The sequence below is a fragment of the Neopelma chrysocephalum genome, unplaced genomic scaffold, assembly GCF_003984885.1.
Source record: "Neopelma chrysocephalum unplaced genomic scaffold, ASM398488v2 Primary Assembly neopelma1_96770, whole genome shotgun sequence".
In the NCBI taxonomy this organism is placed as follows: Eukaryota; Metazoa; Chordata; class Aves; order Passeriformes; family Pipridae; genus Neopelma; species Neopelma chrysocephalum.
Genome location: NW_020925414.1, coordinates 1,365,061 through 1,391,492, shown reverse-complemented (window position 1 = coordinate 1,391,492; position 26,432 = coordinate 1,365,061). Strand labels below are relative to the sequence as shown.

Sequence of the window (26,432 nt, the reverse complement as noted above, 5' to 3'; positions counted from 1 at the left end):
CTCTCAGTCTGGATCTTTAAAGGGAGAGGGACTAGATACAAAGGGTGGGTGGAGTGGGTGGAGATGGGCTGATTAGCAAATGAAGTATTTCATCTCTAGAATTAACTTGTTTGCTGCGCTGTACATACAAATGTAACTAAAGACGAGTTGCGCAATGCAAAACACACAGCTCATATCCTGCACGTCTGTCAGAGTCTGTGTGACCTCAGGTTGAGTAGTCCTTTCCTCAGCAGTCTCATTGAATCCAGTAAGAATAATTATTCTTCAGTTGTGTCTGAAGTTTCTAATAGTCTTATAATTTCTAATTCTCATGTTAACTTCTTTATTCCCAGCTTAGTAATTTTAAATTGGTTTGTTAGATTCTGCAGGAAAATCTCTTGCTGTTTTTCAGCAGTTAACAGACTGGAAGGAAGAGGAGGCAATTAAATGACATCATAATACTTTGTGATGAAAGTCAAGTATTAGGTTTGAATGTGGATTTCAGGTTTTTTACAGCATAGAAAAAGCACCATATCTGGCTACTAGTCATTCTGAAGACTATCAGCATCCGAAATGGTCTACAAAACCAAAAGCTCATTTTGGGAACTTGTCAACAGAAAAGCACTTTTTCCTCCAGAGGAAGAGTTAAAGGCAAAGCTTTTGCTAATGAAGTCACACTCTTTTTAAACTTGGTGGTCAGTAAGTGGCATAGCAGTTACTTCCTGCTTATGAAAACCTGAGTACAACTGTTGGACAGTTGCCAGAGGAAGAATTTGTTAATTTGCCAGTGTTAACATTAGCAAATAAGAAACTGTATCTTATGGTTTTGACAAAATAAAAATTGTAAAAAAATTTGGCTTTCTTCCCCAGGTTGCACCTCTTTGATGCATGCTGTATCAGGATGCCAGGTTGATACAGTGAAGCTTCTGTTGAAGATGGGAGCCAATATTAATACTCAAGATGCCTATGGACATACCAGTTTATCTCTGGCAACTTATCTGGTACCAAGACTTGGGGGAGAAGGATGTAGTAAAGGGAGTAAATATGCAGACCAAAAAAGATTTCTGTTTATACTACAGAAGGAAAAAAAGTGCAAAACATTTGGCTCTAGACAACAGTGGAATTGTTTTTGAAACTTTACTATGATGCAAAGCTGGAGCAATGATTATTAGAAGAGGATCAGGACTCCTGTCAGAGTGTTCTTTCTCTTTCAGGCTGTAAAATCAGTGCATGATATGAGGATCTCAGTAGGATCCAGGGTCCTCTGTGTGGTTACAAGAAAATCACTTATTTTCTGTGCACTGGAAAGTCCCCTCTTGTTCTTACTATGCAGATTAACTTCTTTCATTCTCACAGTCAGCAGCAGATATTTATGCTCCAGTGAGGGCATTCCTGTCTCAAATTCTGGTGGTCAGCAGGCTGGTGTTCCTGCACACCACATAAGCCAGGGCATTACTTCTTTTCACTGTAGTGCTGGACTTTGCGTGGCCAGGTTGAGAACTGAAGTTCAGGGTGCTGCAAGTGCCAAATATTCAGATCATAAGCAATCCAATCCCCTGATCAACCTACATGCAAGTGACAGTAGGGGCAGACACCTCACTGAAACATTTGGGAAGGGAGATGTGGCACACCTGTCTGAAGCAACAAGGATGGTCCTCTTCTCCTTAGTCTTTTACTCCTTGCAGGAGGTAATTCAGGTTTCAGAGAGAGAATGGGGACCACGTTAGGTAAGCAGAGTGGGCTTCCATTTTTATTTGGACAGGAAGAAGGAATTTACACCCATGCTGCATAGTATGAGTTATGGCTGGATGACTGCCAACCCATTTAAACAGATACTGTGGCAGCCTAATTAAATGACATCCCTTGCATCTAGTTTCTTCCTGAAAATTGTGGATAAAAACAATGCTTCTGCTTAGCTTTGCAATGCTTAGCCTGAAAATAACCATAGAAAATAGCAAAACAAGCAGTCTCATCCAGTGCAAGGAGCATGCTGCACTTACTTGAGAAAAAACACTTCCTATGCAAGATACTTCCAAAAAATTCCATAATTAGTGTCATGCTCCTTTTTTTCTTCCTCCATTCCTGGAGGAGAAAAAATATTCTTTGGAAAAAAAGAAATTACTGGAAAAGATTTTAACCACCCAGGCTTAGAAGTTGCCATTTCTGTTTCTGTGATGGATATAACCAGAGATCTAGGGAGCATTTGGCTGTGATGTCTGTCCATACTGACATGTCAGTCCAGAACTGAATTCAGCAGAGCTGCACAGTCACAATTACATGCAGAATTTGGTGGTCTTGTACTTCCACTAAGAGCTCCAACAGGCATGTACTGATTGCACCATTCCCCACCTTTTCCATAAAAAGGCTAGTAATGCCAATCCAGTATAGCTCATATAGGAGGGTATGGTCTTTACTGACTGCCTGTGGAGATTTTAGCAAAACACTCCAACTGATGCTTGATTTCCCTGGGACTGAAAGATTTATGCAGTTACAACTTACAACCAGACTGTTTACTTGCTTTTATGCTGGGGTGATCAATAGATGGTTTTAGTCCAAGAACTGATTCATCCCGTCTGTTTTGGTGCTGCTTTCAGTCTAACATTGTCACAAACACAAACTTTTGCAACAACGTTCATAAGACACGATACTGAGGTTTTAACTAGTGATTTGCCATCCCTGCTAAGATCTCACAAAAGAAATGAGATTAAATCTGCATGTTGTTGGTTTAACCTAGCATAATTGTATTCCCATGCAAGAATATGTGTAGCATTTGCTAGTGATACAGGAATTAGCAGTGTTTTAATCATTGTTTAGGCAGTCAGTACTTGCCGCAGCTGCAGAAAAAAACAAAGTACAGTGTAAATGAAACACCTCACCTTATCAGAGAAATGAATGACCAAGCTAGTTTGAGACCTGGGCTCTAAAGGGAACCACTCTTAGTGCTGAGAAACCTCAACTGGGGGAAAAAAAGGCCAGTTCCTCTGCTGTCAGAAATGGCTGCAGTCACACACAAATGCCAGCACCAACAAGAAAAGATTTGGCCTGATGCATTTCCCTTTCCTCTTTGACATGCTCTTCCTTTTTAGGGCTGGCTGGAAGGCTGTGTCAGCTTGCTCAGGAGCAGTGCTAAGCAGAACATACCTGACAAAAATGGGAGGTTGCCACTACAGGCTGCAACTGCAGAGCCTGATGTGAGGTATGTCCCAGGCTCCCATAGCTTTTGCTGGTTGAATCTCAATAGGTAGTCAGCAACCCAAGGAGAGCCCACGTCATGAGGAATAGCTGTGACAGCTACACTTGTGTGTGACTTGCTGCTTTGTTCAGTGGTTATCATGAAGAGGGTAGAGAGGAGGAAAAACATTGTGCCACACTTGTGTACCAGAGATTGATGGCCAAGTAAAGTGAGGAGCCTGGTTTAAGATCACAGTAGCTGGAGGGGGGTAAAAATATTATAACAGAGGTTGAAACCCTGAGTTTCCCCCACCTAACTACCTTTCTGCTACCTCCTCACATGAAATATTACAAAAAGCTACTTCTCTGGACTTCTCCTCTGAGTAGAACGGCAAACATGAGAGAAATTTTCCACACCACAACCTCTTTGAGAGCCCCTTCTATAAAGGGGAAGTTGAGGATTAGTGGTCTGGCTCATTTTTAACTACTTTTACTGAAGATGGAGTAAAAATACAGAGTGTCTTCACAAGAACTCTTAAAGATTCTCTTTGTCTCATTCCAGCCTGTGACAATAGGAAAGTTTAACAAATTTTGAGTTGTACATCTGAATAAATTCACTCAAAAAACTCTCCTAAGTAAAGAGGGATGGGAAGACATTAGAGACAGGTAAAACATTTGGTAGATGCAAAATGTTCATGCGACATAATCACTGAGTCTACAGTTTAGCTGCTGTCACCATATCATGCCAGCCCAGACCCTGGGCATTTCTGCTGATCTGCTCTCCAGCCTTTTTTACTAGCTTTATTAATTTTCCACATTATCATTCCTTTTCATGCATCACTTGGAGAGAACAGTTTGAGATTTCTGCAAAAGTACAGATCACTATCATTAAACAAAGCCAACACAGAAAGAAGGCAATGTTTGTACAACATGGCACATGTTGCTACTTGAAAGGGAACCGTAATCTGCTTTCCCAGCAGCACATTGGGTTCCCTAAATGTTTTTCACATTCTTCGTGGGTACAGGAAGACCTTTCTTTGCTCTACATAGGAGTTTACCAGTTGATAAATTCCTTTTCCTCTGTCTTCTCACTGGTTTGCCCAATGCCCAGAACACATACATGGAGCACCAAAGGGTAGGGCTTTTCCATTGTGGTCACTGTCACTCTCTTGAATCCTACGTCATTGCCAAAAGGGAACATGCAGTGGTCAGCTATGAAATGCTTTTTCAGCCAAGTCTGAAAGCTGGCAGTCCAACCTTATGTGCTGGAGGCAGCATGTGAACTACATGGAAAGAAAGAGACAACTTTTGTGTTGATTTGATAATTGATTTATGTGCTTCAGTGCATCCCACAGAGCCTAACAGGCAAGGTGGAAAGAGAATCCGTTCCTGATCTATGCCTTTAAGAGCAGATATCAGAGAAATCTCAGCTGCATGCTTGGGTGTCTACATATTTAAATGGCAGCACTTATGTTGCCATAATGGTTTTACAATGTAAGTGAGCCAAAGTTTGTTGTTGATGAAGGTTCTACATTCAAAGAATTAGATTTCCTTCACATACAGTGGTTTCATTGATCATATCTGGTGTTGGACCATTGAGCCCTGTATCAGATTCTAAAACTATGTGATAAATGGGTTTTACAAGCATATTATGGTTATCTCTCTTTCTGCTCAGTAGTCCATTTTTACCAGGGCCTGTTTTCAGGCACTGAATTTCTGAGATTCTGAGCAATTGTGCTAAATGACCACAAAATCTCTCTTCCCTTTTACAAACATTTACCAAACTAATCACAGCAATCCAAAAGTGTTGTCCTTTTCAGAGGTTCCTATACTATGACTCCATTCAGAAAAGGAGGTGTGACATCTCTTTTCTACAATTATTTATATCCATATGCAGAAGTATTTGAAATCAAAGCAAAACCCCTACACCAGGATCTACCCAATGATCACTCTTTAGGTATTTTCTGCATTAAAAAAGCCTGACTTTGGACTTTTGGCACCCAAAGAAGGTGTTAACAGTGAAGAAGCTTTTCAGCTGCAGAATGGCAGCTTATTCTTTTGAATAATTTACATATCTAGTTCTTTCTTACTGGTGGGGGAGAACAAATTTGACATGCAACATTCTCAACTTGATCTGATCCACACACCTGAGCACAGTTCAATCCAGAAAGTATACTGAAAGTTGTTGAAGATTGACCTGAGGAAAAGCAGCAGAGTTTTTCATTGAGTCTCCTATGCATGGGAATAAATGAAGGGTTGTATACATTAGTCTGTGTGTTCTCTGTATATTTATCAGACTTCTTTCCTTTACAGCTTATCATCTTAATTTCCTTGCAAAAGAGCATGCTTTTTTAATGTCCATGTTTTGAAGATTTCTAGCAAATTCACAACCTCCGGATGAGCCACAGAATTGCACAATGATCCCCTAGGATATATCCCTCCTCTTGCTAGAATCATAAGAACTGTACATTCATGTTAGGATGTGTGCTATTTGGCTTTGTTACAGCCTGTAACAGTATGGTGTTTTCCATTTCCATGGTCCAGCCACATACATGATCCAAACACTTAGCATCCTACTATAAAGCACAACCATCTTTGCCAAACCTGTAGTGGTTTCAGAACATCTTCACAGGATACCAAAAGGAAGAGAAAAGTAAAATCCATGAAGTGTTAAAAATATTATTGAACTTGAATAATATTTCATGTAACTACTTTATTGTAACTGTTCCCTCCACCAGAGGGGAGTGTTTGTAGTTCGATATTCAACAAAATGTGAGCCCATGCATTGCTATGTTTTATACCATAATAATGGCCTTGTTCCAGAGACATACTGTGAGGCCTTGTAAAATACTAGGGTTTGTGTTTGTAAATATACCGTAAGCATGTATACACACACACATACACACAAATGTATACACTACATCACATTACTCCAAGAATTAAATAGAGTGAAAAATCCTTGCAGAAGCTGGCATTTCTGTAGTTTAAGACATTATAAAATAGGTTGACAGTAAATTGCTAAGCTACCAAAAACTGCACACATGAATAGTATTACACACCCTGATTCTACCCTGGCAATCAGCACAAGAATTATTCCTAGTGGATCTGCTTTTAATTCCCAGCACTAAACTTTCATTGTTACAGTAAGCTACATAGTCCTGTTTGTTTTTCTCACATGACAAAGCTTAGACCAAAGATTCTGACCTGTGCCCATCACTGATACTGATTTTTCACAAAATTGCACATTTTGTTTTTTAAAAAACTGTCAGTTTTTCAAGTTTAGTCAGGAGTACAGCAAACTGACTGTGTCGTTGCTTCCACAGGCTTCTGAGCGAGCTTCTGCAGCAGTCAAATCTTAGTGAAATTAATCATCAGGACAATGAGGTGAGTGAGCTTGTTCTCCAAGTCACAGTATACTGTCAAGCCTTATTTCTTATATTTTTGCATCTGCTACTGACCTGTTTGAGCTGTGTCCCCGTACTAGAGAGATCTTTGCACCGTACCCACAGTTTTACACTCTTCCTTGCAGCTGATTCTGGTGGTTACCACAGTAGAAACAGAAAGAAAGTTGATTTTTTGTCCATATCGAGAGAGAGAGAGAAGATGACAGAAGGCTGGCTTGGTACACTGTAGCCTCTCCTTTGTCAGTGATTTTTCCTACTCTCCAGGACCACCAATGAGTACCAGTTTCCCACCTGGGAATCATTTAAGTGAAGCCTCATATCACTCATTCATATCACTCAAATACTAAGTGTCCGTCAACAGTACTAAGTCCCTTGTGTTGAAATCTTGGACTACTGACATCATTGGCAGACCTCCCATTAATTTCAGTTAGAGCAGGATTTTACCCTCAATTTTGGTTTTACAAAACCAAATTAACCCCCATAATTAAGCTCTGCAAACCATAAGTAAAACCAAAACTGCTCTTCTTCAACCACTCTGTTTCATCATCACCCAGACTTAAGCCACCTGGGGACTTAGAAGATACCTGATGAATGAGAGAAATTAATGTTAAGGCATTCAAGCTTTTAGTCAGAAAATCACTGCAAACAACCCCCACTATTAATGCACTGATAAGCTGTCTGTATCAATGTGTTATAGCTCATAATTTACCTGATTTGTTATCAATTGGCTTTATGGGGTTCTATTTCAAGTTTTAATTTCTTTTCCACTTTTATCATTTTGGAAACCAAACAAGACACTTGAAATACATTTTTCCCACTAAGAGAGAGTAAACAACACCTGTCCAAAACAAAATGTAACCACACCTGAAAAACACTAGCAATTTTTAATAAACACAATAAATGAGTAAATTTATATAGAAAATCTTAATTATTATGGATATAGAGTAAAATATAGGTTTGTGTAACAATGCTAATGGTGCAAATACAGGCCATGAATTCTCTGATCTACCAAGACTGACTGGATGCAGCTAAAATGGAATGAAAATGCAGGTGAATAGCTTATCATTCACTTTCTTTTCTCTCAAAACAGTAAATATAAGACATTTATATTGTGACTTTTTTGTTGACATCACTGTGTCAGTTCTTCATCTTGCTGCCTAGTGCCAGCTACAGTACTAGCTTACAATGTTTATTTTGGATCAAAGATAAGACCAAATATAAACATCACACTGTGTAATATCAAAGCACCAGTCTAAAGCAGGTTTTTCGCACAGGATCCAGGCTGAGCAATGAGGAACTGTCTGCCAGCTATCGTGCTCCTGACTAAGCACTATTTATAACATGATATAGTCACATACAGAGGAAGCATTTGTATTTGTATCTATTTTCTATAATAACTCCAAAAAGCTCATTGCTTGGTTCCCCCTTATGACTCCCCTAATTCAGAAGCTGCTGCTAATTATTTCAAATCAAGATGGAGAGGGAACAGTCTGTTCATCCTGGATGGTTTCACAACTGCCTAGCTTATCTATAGAGACTTGAAGGGTGCTCCTGTGAGCAACAGTAATTTCACCTCTGGGCTTGTGGCTTGCAGGGAATGACTTCACTCCACTGGGCTGCGTTCCACAACAGACCCCAGCACACCCAGATTCTGCTGCACAAGGGAGCAGACCCAGCTCTGGTGGACAAGGACTTCAAAACAGCTCTGCACTGGGCGGTACAGGTGAGCCACTGGGATGTTTACTGAGCTGAGTTGGCTATTGTGGTGTCCCAAATACTCCTGAGAAAATTTTGGCTCTGAGATGAGGAAAATGGGTGCTAGGAATGCCCACTAAGCCCCAGTATTTTGCAGGCAGTTACAAATCAAGGATCTAGCATCTTCTTTGGAGAGCAAGGCATACTTAACGTAGGCTTAGCACTATTGCCCTAAACAAAGTTATTATGTATCTCCCTGCTTCATGTTGAACGCATGCCTAATTTTTTTAAACTAAATCAGGTTTGCAGAAATCAGCAGCTTAAATAGTCTTGGCAAAGGCCTTTGGGAATAAAATAATGTAAACACAAGTTAAAACACATTTGAACAACTACAGCTGTGGAATAATTAGCTGAAGGGCTAAGACCCTACTTCTCTGGAGAGTGGGGAAGACAAGGAGTTAAATGCATTTCCTACTGAGCTGTATGTTTCTATCTCCTATGCAAAAAAAATTGTCAAATACTCAGGCCATCATTAGAGAAACAAACCACAGGTTTAATCTGATATGAAACACTGTACTATGTAGTTGGTAGTAAGTGATCTAAAATACAGCATAATTTGCTACGTTTTGCCTAGTTTACTGCAGAAAACTTTCCAGATGAAATTGTATGTTTTTACTTGCTGACTTGACGTAGCAAGTTCTGGTATCAATGTCCAAAATACCCACACAACAGATAAGCAGAAATAGAACTTGCACAGAAATCCAGTAACATTTTCATACAGTGAATAAATATGTGTATCCTCACCTTTTGGTCTAAGTTTGCTCTTCTTAAAAAAGTGTCAACAAAGAAATTTAAAAGCTCTGAATTCCCACATGCTGTATTTGTAAAGGGATAAGGACATCTAGAACAAACAATGTTTCCTTCAACCACAGCCTCCCACAGATGGTTAATATGCAATAGGCTCAACTTTTGTTTTTCTGAAATAGAGGTATATTTTGGCCTCTGCAACAGGTATTGTTTCAATACTACTTTTGTTCTTTAATCCTAATCAATCCTAATCTTCTTTAATCCAATCAATTAGAATTGCTATTTGCCTTAGGAGACTAAAGATATCTACTCTATCTGTTGTGCATTTTTACCAGGCTTATTCCAGTTCCGGCTGCCTCCAGTGGGAAATCTCTTAAATTCATGAGAGCTCCTGCATGCTAGACAGTGGTCTGTATCACAGTCCTGGGTATGAGCTGTCCCTCCAACAGAAAGACAAAAGGCAATCCCCTTAGAGTTCCCCTCCTTCCTTAAGCTTTCCCTGATTCTGTATTTTGTACATTTTATTATTTAATTCCACCATTAACTCCCATCCCCATCTTTCTCTCACAGGATGTGCAGAATAACTCTTGAGAAACAAGAAAATGGAAATTGTGCAAAACCCACTTGGCCTCAGGTAGAGGCAAATCACAAATCCCTCTTCTTTCTCCCTTTAAGATGCTCACAGAAGTCAAGAGGAAATGTGCAGGATGACCCCCCGCTTTTTTTTCTTGAGAGATTCTTGCCATGAAACCTTATGAATTGCTTCTTCTCTCCACATACTTCTCCACATTCTAGGTCCAGAAAGGGCAGTTCAAATCCCAGAGCATGAAATAGATCTGTTAATATTTCTCTTACTCAAGCTTGGCCAAGAAATGAAAACACTTTCAGCCAGCACGCTCTGCTGCCCTATTAGACTCTAGAGACTTAAATAGTGTGGACAGGCATGACTTTCTCTGCTGTGATGGAGAACAGAACAACAGCTCTGCTGGATGGGGTCATCATTATGTCTAATAGCCTCCTCTATGGCAGCTGGAAAGGGGATATTTTTCCTTTAAGAATTGTATAAATATCTTTAGAGAATGAGAGACTCACAGAGCTCAGGCAGTATCAGCTGCAGTGGTTATTTTCAGCTGAATAGGGCCCAGTGTTTAATTTCATTTTTTAAAAAATGCAGTAAGGGGAAGACCAGTCACTACACAGAAACTTATTTCATAAGTTGCAGGAAAGAGGCAGTTTATGCAAACTGGGCTGAAACATAGAGCAGGGCCACATAAAAGCTGTTATCCACCATTCAAAACCAAATTCTTGCACATGGGGCATGTTTCGTATGAAATCACTGTTTCTTGCTGGCTGTTTCAAAGACCATGTGTTTGTGGCTTTGTCTTCTATCAGACATCATGGGCTGATCAGTCCCAGCCATGCAACCAGACAGACCTTGTCTACAGCAAGGTCTGCTCTTTTGAAAAGCTCAAACCTCCTGCCGCTCAGATTCACATCTTCAGAGCAAATGTGTCACATCAATGTCAAAACCACTGATCACGACTGTTTGAAGTGAGACTATCTCATGCCACATTTCTTACACATGCAATTATGTTAAGAGCTGGTGCAGACATGGCTATTAGAAGTGTCTCGGGAGGTATTTCTCTCCTTTCACTGCAGCCAGCATTAATTACTGTAATGAAAAGGAAACACACCTTTGTAACAAAAAACTGTTAACTGATACTGGAACAAAGTCTAAAGCCATTCTTACCATTTTAGATAATGGTATAGTTAAAATCCTAGTAAAATATAGTATATACTCTACTGCATACACTATCATACTACTTACTATTGTACTATAATAGTATTATTAGTACCTTGGAAATAGCCTGAGAAGATCTGGAAGCTTCCTACATTGCCTTGACAGTTGTCATTATTTTTACCAGAATTTTCTTTGTCTCTTTCTCAAAGACTCTGGCTCCCAAAGTCATAAGATTATGTAAAAATATCAGCTTTCAGATAAAGAATAAACAAAGATTTCTTCTAAAGTGAAAAATCCAAACCTCTAGGGATGAAGAGAAAGCAACTAAAAAGAAGCCATTAAAAATAATATTCTGCCATGTGGACCTGTGCTTCTGATTTTTTAATAGGCTGCTTTGTACTACAAAGTTTAAAAAAATTAGGAACCTACATATCTGTTCCATAGCAACAATGCAATTATTTCATTCCCCACCTGAGAACAGAGTGAAATACCTGTAGATTTTAAACACACTATAAAAGAAAAGCATAGGTAATTATTCATTTGTGTTTGGCTGAGCAAGCATTGCAGCTTCTCTGTAATTACTTGGAAAGAGAGAGCACCCTTAAGTGTCAGGGTCTCTAGGAATAAATATCTCTGTTGCTGGTGGGCATCTCCAAGACACAGCTGGCCACACATCCAGAGCAGAGGAAGGGTCCAGGGAAGGCAGCAGTGGCTCAGGATCTCTCCCGAGGGATCACTGCTCTCCTTCTCTCTGCCCAGCACCCCATTCTTTTAATGTGGGCTGCATACAGTGGAAGAATTCAGAGAGACTTCCAAAGACTTGTTGAAACTTAGTGGGTTTTTCTCCATGGCAGATACGTCTGTTGTTGGATTGGCCAGAAAAGGTGCATCTGCTAAGCATTTCTTTCACTGCAAAATCATGCTTGTTTTCTCCTTGTTTCATGCAGTTTTCTAGAGATTTCTTGAAAGGGAGAGTAGTGATTTCCTTGTTCACTAAGCTTTAAAAACAATTTTGACTGTTAACAAACAAGTCAAAAAAAGATTCAATTTGCATTTTTTAACCATACCTTTAAGAAACCTCTTCCTTGCGTAAATATTGTCATTCCAGCAATGGTACAGCTGTTGCTGATGGAGGCTGGAACATTGCATAGCAGCAGGGCTCTACAAAGTGAGCTGTCAAGAGCAAAACAAGAAAGAAGAGAGTTTGGAAATAGTTTTGAGTAAGAAATAAACTTGTTTCAATACTGTCAGAAGCTTTTTCCATAAAGTGCCCTAAATATTTGTGTCAGTGTCTGTGATAGTGAATTAAATGTGCCTGAGTGTTGGCTCTGGCACTGAGGCCAACCATCATGGGACAACCTGTGTCCCTACTCCTAAACTCTTTTTTCTCTAAAACAGGATGGTCATATGCAGACCACCTACTGGAAATGGTCTGTGGCCCATGCTAGCTCCAGGAACTGGTAGGGAAAGTGTTAATTAACCCAAGACAAAACAATGCCAGTGAGGATTTTAAGAATTTTATGGTACAGACAACTGAGTTCCAATACTGAGGGATGCTCCCTAGTGCTACTTAGCTTTTTATATGCTGCAACCTATTTCTTCACTTTATGAGAGTTTGTAAGCCAAAGGTCCTTTTGTGATTTCTACATGGTACAGCAGTATTGATATAAAAGCTCACCAGTACAACCAGATCATGGAAAAACTGCCTTTACTGAAATAATTGATGATGAACAGTAAACTCTTCAAGTATGAACGTGCCATTGATGATGTAATTATGCATGCCAATCAGATTTCTGAGATAATCAATTGAAGAACTCCCACTGAGCTTAGCAGGAGTTTGTCTCAGGCAAAGCCTGTATGTAAGTACAGTATAATTGCAAGACCTCTTCTCAGCACACAGTACATGTGTAACTCCACAAGTGGATGCCAGAATGTGAGTAATGCACGTGCACTACACTTTTTGCATATCTACACTGTATATCTGATCTCCTGTGCCTGACAAAAGGCACTGGAAGACAAATGCTTCCATTTCTCTGATAAAATTGATCCTTATTCTACTGCAGAATTTTAAAACTACATCTTTTTCAAAACGTGTAAACATCTCCTCCAGAGAAATCAGTCCTCACAACAATGTAATAGCAGGGGAAAGTTGCCAAGTAATTTTAGTCATAGTCATTTGTGGTGGGTTCACCTTGGCTGAACATCAGGTGCCCACTCAGCTGCTCTATCCCTCCCCTCCTCAGCCAGACAGGGGAGAGAGTAAGGTGGGAAAAGAAAACAACACAAATCGTGGGTTGCGATAAGGCAGTTTATATTTATGCAAAAAAAAGAAAGCAAAAGCAGCGTGCATGTGCACAAAGCAGGAGCCAGCAGTTAATCTCTACGTCCCATAAGCAGCGATGGACGGCCACTTCTCCGAGAAGCAGGGCTCCAGCACACGTAACGGTTGTCAGCAGGCAGCCATCAGAGACGACGAGTGCCTCCAGTCCTGCTCCTTGCCTCAGCTTTTATATCTGGGTTGATGTCATATGGTCTGGAATATCCCCTTGGTCAGTGTGGGTCAGCTGGCCTACTTGTGTCACCTTCCAGGATCTTACCTGCGATTGAATGTTACAGTGCCATGCTCAGCAGTAGCCAAAACATGGGTGTGTTATCAACACTCCTCTAGCTACCAATGCAGAGCTACTATGGGGAAATAAATTCTGGCTCAGCCAGACCCACCACATCATTTACACAGTAAATCATACACACTTACAATAGAAGACTCCAAGTGAAATAAATTCTGAGAGAGGCTTGGCTAGTATTTCAGGCAGTGATTTTTTTGAGCAAACAAAAGGTAAGAAAGACAGGGACATATGATAACCGTAGGTGGTCATGCTTCCATGACTGCCTTTGTCATTTGGTAGCTTTTTCCGACACCCACTAAGGCTGCTAAGAGGATAAATATTTAAAAAAACACTCTGTTCTCTATCTGTACCAGAGGCAGCAGTGCTCTGAGGACCACAAGACAAAGTATCCTGTACAACAAAAATAACAACAGATTCTCTTTCCAAGAGTACCACAGAGTCAAGCCAAGCTGTGACACTCTAAGTCTGCAACAGAAGCTGTTTCGGTGGGTGTGTAAGGCTGGAGCATTAGGGAGAGGAGAAGACAAATGAGCTTCTGTGAGCTGACTGAGTCTCACCGATATGACTACAGCGGCGTCAGTAGGGTTGTTGTTAATTTATGTTGGTTTGCCATCAGAAACACACCCTGGGAAATGCCTGGGCTGCATCCAGGGAACCTTTGGCACAGTTTCCATGGCAGGAGGAAAGATGAAGATGGTATCATGAATTGTTTCCTTCCTCAGCACAGAGCACAGTTGCCTCTGTTCTCTCAGGGCAGAGAAACCATAGGGTGCTCTGAATATTTGCACACTTCTGCACTGCTAATGCAGCCATCCAGCAGCCAGGGAATGACAGCAGTCAAGGGAGAGTGAGCGTGTTTCCATTCCTTAGCCTTCTCTAGTCTGGGGTACAGAGGGGGAGATGCTGGAAGTCCTTAACACATGGGAGAAAGCTCCCATGTGTTCAAAACTCTTCAGCAACCCCAGCTGCCAGTTTAAGGACATTTCTCACTGCACTGTTAGCTGCAGACTAAGAGCAACATTATGCCCCTGCATTTAAGTTTGGCATTGTCCATCTTTAAAACAGCAGACTGCATCTACAGCAAGATAGGGGCATGTTGTTCTGATACAGCTATAATATCTGATCCCAACCTGACATATCCTCATGGCTGATGCATTATTTGTCTTGCTCTGATTCTAAGATGAAATTCTAGATTCATGTACAATTAAGGTAATAACTGATACAGATAAGGTAGTTACATGATACACTGCTTCAGTGTTCTGAAACATGAACATGAGGAAAATGGCACTTCAGTGAAATTAATCACATAAGAGAAAACAATTGTTTTGGAGGAATAGTTCAGTTTTGCCAGCGTAGCTGTAACTAAACACACGGTTTCTGCCAGCATAGCCTTTAGTCAAAGATCTAGACTTTTCAAGACCCATCCAACAGATCCACAAAATAAAAATGTTGAATGGCTTTTGCTTTAGCTGACTACTGAATTTCAGAAACAAGAAAAAAAAGGAAAAAAAATTACTTTGAAAGGAAATACGTATTTACCAATGTAATAGCCTCAACTGGAGTTATAAAGTAAAATGTCCACAGACAAGTTATTTGTTCAAATTTTGCTATGGGTTGCTCAAACAATATTTGAAATCGTTACTTTATTTCAGCCAAGGAGAAAAATATCTTTTTTTTGTTTGGCTGGTTTATTTTCCAATGGCCCTACTGGCGTTACAGTCAATTTCATATTAAAATACTCTATGTGTGTCTGTCTGTGAAGGATAAGAGGAAAGATAAAAGGTCTTGGATTCTGTAATAAAACTCAAACAGCACCCAATGATGCGCATAGATGGTTTCCAGGAGGAAGCCAGAAGTACTTATGCAAATGTTATTTAACCTTTAGTAATTTATTTTACTTTTTTATAAAAGTGAGTTACCTCCCAGAGTAATGCAATGGGAATAGTACTTGTTTGTTGCTGCAGAAAGGAGTGGAATAATGGTTAAAATCTCAAGCCATTCAGGGTCAGAGCAGAGGACCTCAAAGAGAAAGTCAAGCTTCAAATTTGTGGGTGTGCAATTGAAAGAGGAAAGAATGTAGAATAGGAAAAACAGGCAGGCCTGAAGTGCAGTGCTAATTATAAGAAACAGCATCAAGAGCTGCTGGTGGGGAATTTCCATCCAGCAGAGCTGGCTATAGATACAGGAAGGCTTTAAACTGCACAGTAATACAAGGTGACAGGAAATATGGGAGAACTAATAGAACCTAGCCACATAATCTCCAGAGGCATTTTCTTGGAAGAAAAATATTTTGGCCAGGTTTCCTGAAAACAGTTAAGTGGTCCATAGCTTGTCCCTCTTCCCTTCCCTCCTCTACATTACTGGTAGCTGGCTTAGCAGACTCCTTTCACGTGACTCTCCTCTTTGACATCAAATTAGCTAGTTTACTAGAGTATTCTGAAGACAGAAAAAATTAACCCTCTTTACAGTGCAGTGAGCAAAGAAAACGTACGACTGAAGACTTGATAGAATGAAATGCAATGTTACGGTAAAATGTTACCTAAGTGACAATAAACTTGCCAAGTAAAATTTTTCTTCTAAATATCAATTGGACATAGAAAAGGCTGAAGTATAAGAACCACAGCTGTAGTAACAATGATGATAAATTGAGCAGGCATAGGTGAAAGAAGTGCCAAACCCAGAAAAGTGTCCTCCTCATGGTACTTGAGGCAGTAGACACTTCCTGAGGTATTATTTTCTTATTTAGAAAGCAGTGAGATGCAACTGTCTGAAGTTTGACTTTTTTTAACCAACCTATAGAAAATGGAGTTATAACCAAGTGTGAGAACTAAATACCCTGTTAGTGAATTTGCTGTTTGTCACTGTCTGGAAATGACACAAATCTCAGACAAAAGGTTGCATAAAGCACAAAGAGAGTTTTTCTTATAAAGGCTTGTGGATCAAAGCTTTAGGATATTTCTTCTTCATAAAGTAAGTTTAATTGAGATAAGTGATCTAAGGAAGAAAAGTTCACTAAGCAGAATTACTAATGGGTGGAAGCAGATAAAGGTGTGAGATGGGACAGAAGTTTAACAAAACCTGAGGGGGGTGCCCCTGCAGAACTGTATAGAAATAGGTAGCAAAAAGAACTGATTATCTCTGAGAACATTGTTGAAAACAATTTGAAAGGTTTTGTAAGGTTACGAAAACATGTAATTTTCCTATGGTAAATTTACCACTGAACATCCTAGTCTAACAATAGTACTGTGGTAAATTTACCACTGGACCACCACATTTTTGGTAACCACAACTCAAAGCTATCAATCTAAGAATAAGGGCAGTGTAAGCACTTTAGGAAAATTTTGTGTGCAATTTAAAAGAGCCAAGATGAATGTAAAGATAAGAAGGCATTCCTAAGAAGAGAGAACTGGAAAGCTACAGAGCTGTTGGCCAGAGATTTCATTCAGCAGAAGGTTCAAAAATTAGCAGATATCCTTTGTTTACCTAGAAAATGGAATTAACAGTTTGATTGAATTGTTAAAATGGGTCAGAAACTTCATAGCCATATTCAAAGCAATTATTGCTTCCTCAGATAAGATGCTATTAGATATAGTATGTTTGAATGTCAGTTTCTCAGTTTAATCCCATGTAGTACAACACAAAAATACTGAAAAAGTGCCAACAAGATAAAGTTCATCCCATGGTAGAGAAACCTTGTTAAGTGTGTGGCAAGTAGAGTGATCATTAAAAGTCTAATTGTTTGTCCCTTTCCGGTTTGAACAGTACATGCGAGTTTAGTCCCAATGAATGACATCAATAGCACAATTTTTATAAGCACAGCCTGCTATAATGGAACCAGAATTCAGTCAAAAGATGGGTGTGCCAAAGGGGAAGAATAAGGAATAATGCAATCAGAATCAACCAGGGACTTCTGTCACACATCATATACTCTCTATCAGCCACATTCAGAACAGTTCAAATAATCTTTGGAGATGAACATGTCATAGAGAGTCCAACAAGGGATTTGTCATATGAATGTTTTTATTTGTTCCATAACAAGGTGATAGAATACAGAACACATATATGACCCACAGTTAGAACCAAATTACTGGGACACCAAGCACTTCATGGGTCAGGATGAAACTCAAAATTATTTTGATAAATTTTAGGAATTACCTGAAATTAATAAAATAACATTGCATGCAGAAATGTGAAAAATTAAAGCTGTTTGTACAAAATTAAGAGTAATAGATTAGTAGATTACAAAAGTGAGTAGGAGTTTAAGTTATAGTGTTGGTATAAATCTAACATAATTCTGGAATATATTAACAGAAGTATGGTACATGTGGGCTACAGGAAGCAGCAATGTCATTTTCAGTGTCAGGAGAGGAGCCTCAGCTCCCTCCTCTCCTTACATTGTTTGGAGTGCCATGATTGAAAAAAGCTGTAGACAAACTGGAAACGGGCCTAAAGTATGGACCAAGTATGATAAGGGGGTTGGAAATATTGACCTGCCCAGAGAGGTTGAAATAGTTGTTTAGTCTAGAAAATGGAAGATTGGTGGGAGGCAGAACAGTGTGTAAGTGTTTAAATTGCAGTAAGAACAGTGGGAATCGTCTTATGTGAATGCTAAGAGTTGTGCAAGAACACTGAGGGACTGAAACTGTAGGTTTAGGGTGTGAAATTTGGACTAATCAAGACAGTATAAAGCCAGAGGAATAGCAGTGTCACAATAATATGAATACAGATATAGTAAGATGCTAATGTTAACCATTTTTTGTATCAAAACTGACTTAGAGATGGATGGTAATAGATAGACATTTATACTGGTAATGCCTTGTGCTTTGTAAACTTAACTTTCACCTTAAGTTTAAACCTAATAGGGGCGGTAACCCAAGGAGGAGACTCCAAGTTAACAATCTTCAAACAGCTACAGTGAGAGACAGCTTCCAGGTTGTCATGGTTTGAGTAGCCTCAAAATCCAATTCTTGATTCCTAGCCCCCCTCCCACATCTCAACCCCATGTGAGATGGGTTTTCCAGACAAAAACACAAGACTCAATATGGGGGGAAGGAATATATTACAAGACTGTACACATAAATAAATAGTATAATACACTGCATACAATCTTAACTCTATATCTATCTCTACCATGACAATAATATTTACAATGGGCCAAGTCTCTTCTCCCTCCAAATAGAAGTCCAGGAGAGAAGAAGAAGAAAAGACCCCTTCCAGTCTCTCAGCAGCAGGTCTCTCTAGGCAGCAGGCTCTCTGTGTCTTTCATGAAGCAGTTGCAGCTGGATCCTTGCCAATGCACACGAGGGGGGTCTCCAAGCCCCTCTCAGCCCCTCGACGCCAAACGAAGGGTCTTTCCGTGGGCTGCTTCACCCCAGACAAGGTTGCTCCACCACGGTCATATCACGAAGCACCGGGGTCTTCGTGACGGTCTGGTATCCACAGGGGAATCCAAGCCCCTGTGCAGAGCTCCCATGCTGTGACTCAAAGATGGCTGCCAGCTTCTCTGAAGCTGCAGCAAGGGGGGCCAAGGTCACCCCACTGTTATAGATTATAATCTGAGAGAGGAATTTTTCCTTCCCTGTTTCCCTGTAAGAGAAACAGGAGCACCCAACAGGGAAGGGGGAAGGGAAGGCGATTAGCCTAACAAAAGATTTAGCCAGCCTGGCTACATTTCTAGCTAATGGCCCATTGGAAGGCTGGCTCTGCTCGGACGGGAGGGAGGCAGTTCTGCTGGGCCCTCTCTGGAGGACAGAGACAGGGTCTGCGGGCAGAGCATTTGGAGAGAAGGCCTGGAAGCCTGTTTGCCTGACTGCCTGCCCTGGCCAGCCCGGACTGCTGATTTCAGCTTGGCCTGAGAGCTGTCTCTTGGCCCCGGCCCGGATCTGCTGTGTTTCATCGGAGAGTCTTTGTGCTCGCTAGGAGGAAAGAGAAGCTTCTTGAGACGCTACCACCTGGGAACCATAGTGAGTCCCTGGGGGCGAACTGCCTTCCTACTCTTTTCCCTCCATTTGAGGGGTGGGGGTCCCCCATTTTCCTTTCGGCTCCTCCCGTGATCTGAGACCGGCCCCAGGCCCCTCTTCCCCCGTGGTGGCCGCCAGAGCCCGGCAGCGCCCCCTGCCGACCACACCAGTGAACTGCAGACCCTGCACCTTCAGTGACCCGGCAGCGCCCCCTACCGACCACAACAACGAACTGCAGGTTCTGCGCCTCTGCGATCCAACGGCGCCCCTGCAGGCCACGATTAGGACTCCGCTAATAGGACAGAGAAGTATTTACCAGACTTTGCTTTTCTAGGACCACTGTATAGTTTTGTTGTGTTCTGTTACTGTTTTTAACTGTTTTGCTAACATACATATATCTTTTAATAAAGGGTTGTTATCTCTTCTGTTTTCCACACTTCCTCGAGTAAAGCCCCGTAAATTTTGGATCCGCAATTGCTGAGAGAGAGGAGTTTTGTTTTGTCCCGTAACTCATCCTCTTTAGCAAACCTTCCAGTCTTTTCAGACTGAGACATTCTTTTGGCGCCCAACGTGGGGCCTGGAAAGAGGAAAGGTGGAAAAAGAAAAACTACCCTTTGTGTGAGTTACGCGTGTTTTGAACCTCTTGTGTGATTCGACGTGTGTTTTGAACCTGTAGGCACCATGATGTTAGGGGTTGTTGCTTTCCTCTGGCATGTAACCATGCCAAGATATCTGTCCCACCTGTCAACGTGTATCAGTTCAGATACTAGTACTTACATTGCGATAAGTGCTTTTGAGATCATGCATTGGGTTTATGATACGGCAAACTCGGCGCCTGTGATTTTCATCCGAAATATGTCCTCAAGGATGCGCTACTGTTCTAGCCTAAGCTGTTTCCTCTGGGGTTTTAAGGATAATAGCACCCATTCCTACGGAGAAACACAGGGGAATGTGTTTGCCCAGTCCTTTATTCAATTCCCCTTTGGATACAATACAACGGCCTTTAGCATGTTCAAACTCTCTTTAGATGTCAGAGATGTTTTACTTGTTGGGGTTTCCATCCTTGTTTGTGCCAACACAATATACCTAATATACGCAGCCAAGGCCAAGAATTACCGAGAGGGCACCCAGGCGCCTGCCCCAGGGATAGAAAACCTCGAGTGGCATGGATTATGGGAGGATATGGGTAAATTCTTAGAAAGTTGTTCAGTTCCCACAACGTGGAAGCTCACCCTTGAACAACTCTTGAACCCTACAAAAATAATGAAAGCCGTGAGAGAGAGAAGTCGTGATGGATCCATGGAGAGGCAGTTGGCAGCTGCATGTGGGGCCTTGGCCATTGCTTACCGGAAGTTGCTCAGTATGGTGCAGCAGTTTCAGGGAAAAGGAACAGATGAAACCAAAATGCCTAATACCAAGGTGACTCAGGATAAGGCCAAATCAGAGGGGCAGGCCGAGCCAACGGAGGTTGCCCCTAATACCAAGGTGACTCAGGATAAGGCCAAATCACCCCACACACACACATTCCTTTGGCCGTCCTGGCTTATCTCTCAGGAGGCCGGAGCTTCTTAGCTCCTCTCTGTAGTGCATACTGCACTCCAAGACTCTTTCAAGTGAGTCAAATCATCCTCCTCTCTCTCAGAGGAGTCTCCAGTGAGTTTAGGGGTTTTGGTTATTTAGTTCTTACCCCCACAAACTCTGTCTCTGCTGCTGGCTCTTTTCTCTTTTCTTCAGACAGCTCTCTGTCTGCCTCGGCTGCATGCCGGCTTCTGCTGCTCTTTCGGTCCTTATCTGTTGGCTCTTTGCCACTGCTCTTCGGACGCTGCTGTCTCCGCTGCTGCTCCCAGCGTCTCCCACTGCTGCCTACCGCGGAGAAACTCCCCCAACTCCTAGCCACAAGCACTCAGCCCAGTCTAAACACTGTTCCGAGTCCCTGCAGCCCCCCAACCGGGGGCTGGGGGGGGCAAAGCCCCAAGGGGCTCCGAGCCCCTTCCTCGTGGCCTCACCACAACATGGCCACCACTTCTTCAACAACCAGTACCACTGCTTCTTTTCCAGTCTCCAGAGATATGTTTATATTTTGCAGGAGCACTGATTGGGTCAAACCCCAAGGGTCACCACCCCCTGGGGGTTACCACTTTTCTAGTTTCAGGGGGAAAAACCTGGCTCAAACCACTACACAGGTAAATCTTCAAACTAGGCTTGAAGATCATTCCATAGATCCCTCTCCCGAAGCGCTTTGGCAATATATTAAAAATAGCATCCTGCAGTCCTCTGAAGAATCCTTAGGGTTCTCCTTCAAGAAGAACAAGGACTAGTTCGATGAAAACAATCAAGAGATCCAGAATTGTTGAGGAAGAAGAGATCTGCTCACCAAGCACACCTTGCACTACCATCCTGTCACGTAAGAAAAGCAGCCTTTCGTCCTGCATGCAGCAAGCTTCACAGAAACTTCGAGACATCCAGAACAAGTGGTGGATCAATCTAGCAGAAAAAACTCAATTATGCGCAGATTTGGGTGATTACAGAGGATTCTACGAGGCTTTGAAAGCAGCGTACGGACCTACACACCAGGTTCAAAGCCCTTCACTCAGTGCAAGTGGTCAAACACTTGTGACAGATAAAATTTCCATTCTGAATCGATGGTCTGAATGTTTTCAGACTCTTTTCAGTACCAACCATGTAGTTCAAGGCTCAATAATGCAGTACAGTACACAACAACTGGTGAAGAATGAATTGGATATTGCCCCCACTTTGGGAGAAACTCTTTAAGGCCATACAGCAGGTGAAAATTGGCAAGGCAGCTGGGGTTGATGGAATTCCACCTGAAGTCTGGAGGCATGGGGGCCAACCACTCCATGCTAAATTTCACGAGTTTGTGGTACGCTGTTGGGAACTAGGCGAACTACCATCAGACCTTTGAGATGCAGTCATCATCACCTTATATAAGAAGAAAGGAGATAAATCAGACTGTTCAAATTACCATGGCATTACTCTGCTCTCCATTGCTGGTAAAATCCTTGCAAGAATACTTTTTAACAGATTAATACCCACTATTGCAGAAGAACTTCTACTTGAAAGCCAATGCGGTTTCAGAGCCAACAGGAGTACCACAGACATGGTATTTGTTCTCAGACAACTGCAAGAGAAGTGTAGGGAACAGAACAAAGGTCTCTATGTAACTTTTGTTGATTTCGCCAAAGCTTTTGATACTGTGAGCAGAAAAGGTCTTTGGCAGATTTTGGAACGATTAGGATGTCCCCCCAAGTTCCTCAAAATGATCATTTTGCTTCATGAGGATCAGCACAGCCAAGTCAGATATGGCGATGCACTTTCTGAGCCCTTTCTAATAACTAATGGTGTGAAACAAGGCTGCGTTCTTGCACCAACTCTATTCACAATCTTCTTCAGCATGATGCTCCAAAGGGCCACAGCAGACCTTGATGAAGAAAATGGTATCTACATCCGATATTGTATCAATGGAAGCCTATTCAACCTAAGGCAACTGAAGGCCCATATAAGACTTTAAATCATCTTGTCCATGAGCTGCTTTATGCTGACGATACCGCCCTCGTTGCCCACACAGAAGTAGCTCTGCAGCATTTAACATCCTGCTTTGCAGAGGCTGCTGAGCTTTTTGGGCTGGAAGTCAGCCTGAAGAAGGCAGAAGTTTTCTACCAACCTGCACCTCAGGAAGTCTTCCATCATCCCCACATCATCATTGGCGAATCAGAGCTCAAATCAGTCCAGCAGTTTAATTGTCTGGGAAGCATCATCTCCTCGGACGGTAAGATTGACGGAGAGATAGACAACAGGTTAGCAAAGGCATATAGTGCTTTCGGAAAACTCCATAAAAGAGTTTGGTGTAATAAACACCTGAAGAAAAGTACAAAGATCAGTGTTTACAGAGCCATAGTGCTGTCTACTCTTTTATATGGATCCAAATCATGGGTCATCTACTGCCACCACCTGCGACTCCTAGAACGCTTCCATCAACACTGTCTCCGCACAATCCTAAAATCCATTGGACTGATTACGTGATTGTGTCTGTTCTTGAACAGGCAGCAATCACAAGTATTGAGGCCATGTTGCTGAGAACACGGCTGCATTGGGCAGGACATGTCTCAAGGATGAAGGACCACCACCTCCCCAAGATCGTGCTCTGTGGCGAACTTGCCACTGGCTGCCGCAAGAGAGGAGCTCCGAAGAGGAGATACAAGGACTCCCTGAAACAATATCTCAGCTTTGGCCATATCGATCATCATCATTGGTCTACTCTGGCCTCCAATCGGGAGACATGGAGACACACTGTCTATAACACTGCTGTTTCTTTTGCAAACACATGCAGAACCATTCTTGAGGAAAAAAGACAATGCAGAAAGAACTGTGTCTTGCCAATACTGCCTAAGGAGACTTTCCGCTGTGCATTTTGCAACCCGACATGTCTATCTCGCATTGGCCTTTTTAGCCACCAGCGCGCTTGTAGCAAGCGTGGATAGAATCCTTCTCGAATCTTCGTTCATTATCCTTAGCCATGATGATGATTCTAGTAATACTAGAAGTATATAATACACTTCTAAACTCAGTTAGCCCTGACTGTGATTAGAGATATCTCTGATGCTAAGGACCAAAAACTATAACTGGGAATTACACTAGCATAGAGGATATTGATATTTGGCATAGGGACTGGAGAATAAAAACAACTATTATTCATAGGGTGTCACTGTTCCTGAACATGAAGATCAGGCAACTATAAATTAACAACAATTTTAACATGGTTAATGAGGACATTATAAAATGCCTGGTCATAGAAAATAAACTTGACATGATCAAGAGTAGATTTTTAATTAAAGATCTGAGTAAACAAAGTACATACAAAATAAAAATCCTGTTTTTAGGGGGACTTGTTTTGGTAAATTAAAGGAAATTCTCAGCTGGACTGTGTAGCTGTGAGATCAGAATGTTCCAGGGACCTGGAATGTATCCTCTCAATGGTACAAATTTTAGCAGGAAGGTGCATACCAAGACTGGAGAAGAAGAGTGTGCAAAAGAGGCTTGAGGTAATGGATGTCTATCCATCTTTAAAATATATGTTTAGAATAAACAGCTATCTTACAAAATAAAATACAAAAATACAGAGGAGTGACACGTGTTTTATCTTAAAATCAATAAGTCAAGAGGATGATTAAATGTTGAATAGAGACTGGAAGGAAATTACTTTCAGGGATAAAACTTGAAATCATTCTTGCTTAATATTTTCTTAATAACTTGGCACAAAATACAGGGGCTTTCTGATGAAATCTAGGAATAATAAAAAACTGGAAGACATTAATAGAATGGGGATATCATACAGGGGAAGCTGGATCACTTTTAAGTCTTGAGTAATACAAACAGGACAAAATTTAATAGGATAAACTGTTTAAGTCATGCATTTGGGTGCTAGTAACAGAAGGTCCTCCCCAAAACTAGAAATTCTAGGGTAAGAAACAACTATGGAAGACAAGTACTGAGGTGTAAAGGGTTATTCCAAAATGACTAGGAGCTTCTAATGGGACACATCTGTGAATGAGGCAAGTGGTGTTCTATGACATACCAAAAGAGCTATTTCTAGCTCCAACACAAATAGGGAAGAGCTAGTGTCACTGTACAAAGATCTGGAAAAATGTCTGTGTATGACTAGGTACAATTTTAGTCACCCCTCTTCAAGGAAACACAACTAAAAAAAAAGCAGAAGGGTTAGTGGGTTGATGAGAGAAATAGAAAGCACATTTTTCAAAGCAAACTTAAAAGACCTTGATTGATTAGAGCAGCAAAAGAAGAATTCAGAAGAGATATGGAGTGCTTATAAATACATCTGAAGAACAAATACCACTTAAAGGAAATAAGTATTTAATCTAAATAATCTGCTAGAATAGAAAAAAAGGGAAATAATCAGCCATGAGAATGAATAGAAATTAGAGATACTAATCAGTAGAACAAAGAAGTTCTTGAACTACATTCCTCTGGGAGTAATGGGGGCAAAAAAACCTAATTGCCTTTAATGGACCCAGGAATTTTATGAAAGGGATGATGTAACATAGCTACAAGTGACTGTAGGGATTGAATTTGATGATAGAGAAAGACCTTTCCAACCCTATGTTTCTGTTGTTATAAAAAAGTCATGAATTTTTTTTCTCTATTTCCACCAAGTTGATAAAAAGTATTCAATTTTATTTGCAAGTTAGAGAACAATGTCAACTTTCTATTAAGACACTGAAGCAAATTAGCCAAGAAAGTTTTCAAGAACCACTTGAGCAAATATTTGACATGGCTTTTCTAGGTGTACTGGATAAGACTAACAGTTGCAGATTGGTCTCTTCAGCCCTAAATTTCTTTCCAGCCCTAAATTTCTACAAGAAAATACAAGCTTGTGTCTTTCTGGAGTCTGGCTTAGCAAAACAGCAAAATCCCAAGTAATTTCTGTTGAGTAACTTACACTCTGCAACTTTTGGAGATATTTGCAGTGGTACATTATTTATTATTTTTCCAGTGTTCAAAGTGTTCTAGGAAATTCATAAAGCAAACACAATTCCCAGCAGGAGATTGGAAGCTTTTGACTTCATACCTGGGGAGTCTGGTATACACAGAAAAACCTCATTATTGTATTTAGCATTCTCTAGCAGAGAAAATGCAGCTTGGTGTGAGCTCCATTGTAAAATGCTTTTCTTCTCTGAACTTCCTTCCAGAGTGGCAACAGGATTCTGTGTTCCATCATTCTGGACCACTGCCAGGGACCCTCAATAATAAACTATGACGATGAGAATGGCAAAACATGTATGCACATTGCTGTTGTTGCTGGCTACAGTGATATTATCAGTGAGCTGGCCAAAGTCCCAAAGTGCAACCTGCAGGCCCTGGATGTGGATGACAGGTAACTATGGAAACTCTGAAATTGAAATAGCTTCTTCCGTTCTATTAACCTGAGACCACCTCTATTTATTATATAATCATGTTCCTGTTTCACAGGTGTGCTGGTTTAAAAGTTAACCAGCAAGGCAAAATGAACTCA

General features: G+C 41.1%; 1 protein-coding gene across 1 annotated transcript in view; it reads left to right on the top strand.

The window, feature by feature from the left end:
- ANKRD55 (ankyrin repeat domain 55) overlaps positions 1 to 26,432 on the top strand; it is a 47,864-nt gene that overhangs the window by 5,420 nt on the left and 16,012 nt on the right. The window contains 5 exon segments of the mRNA XM_027709359.1: positions 850 to 980; positions 3,066 to 3,175; positions 6,474 to 6,534; positions 8,149 to 8,277; positions 26,110 to 26,294. Coding sequence (XP_027565160.1) covers positions 850 to 980; positions 3,066 to 3,175; positions 6,474 to 6,534; positions 8,149 to 8,277; positions 26,110 to 26,294 — 616 coding nt within the window.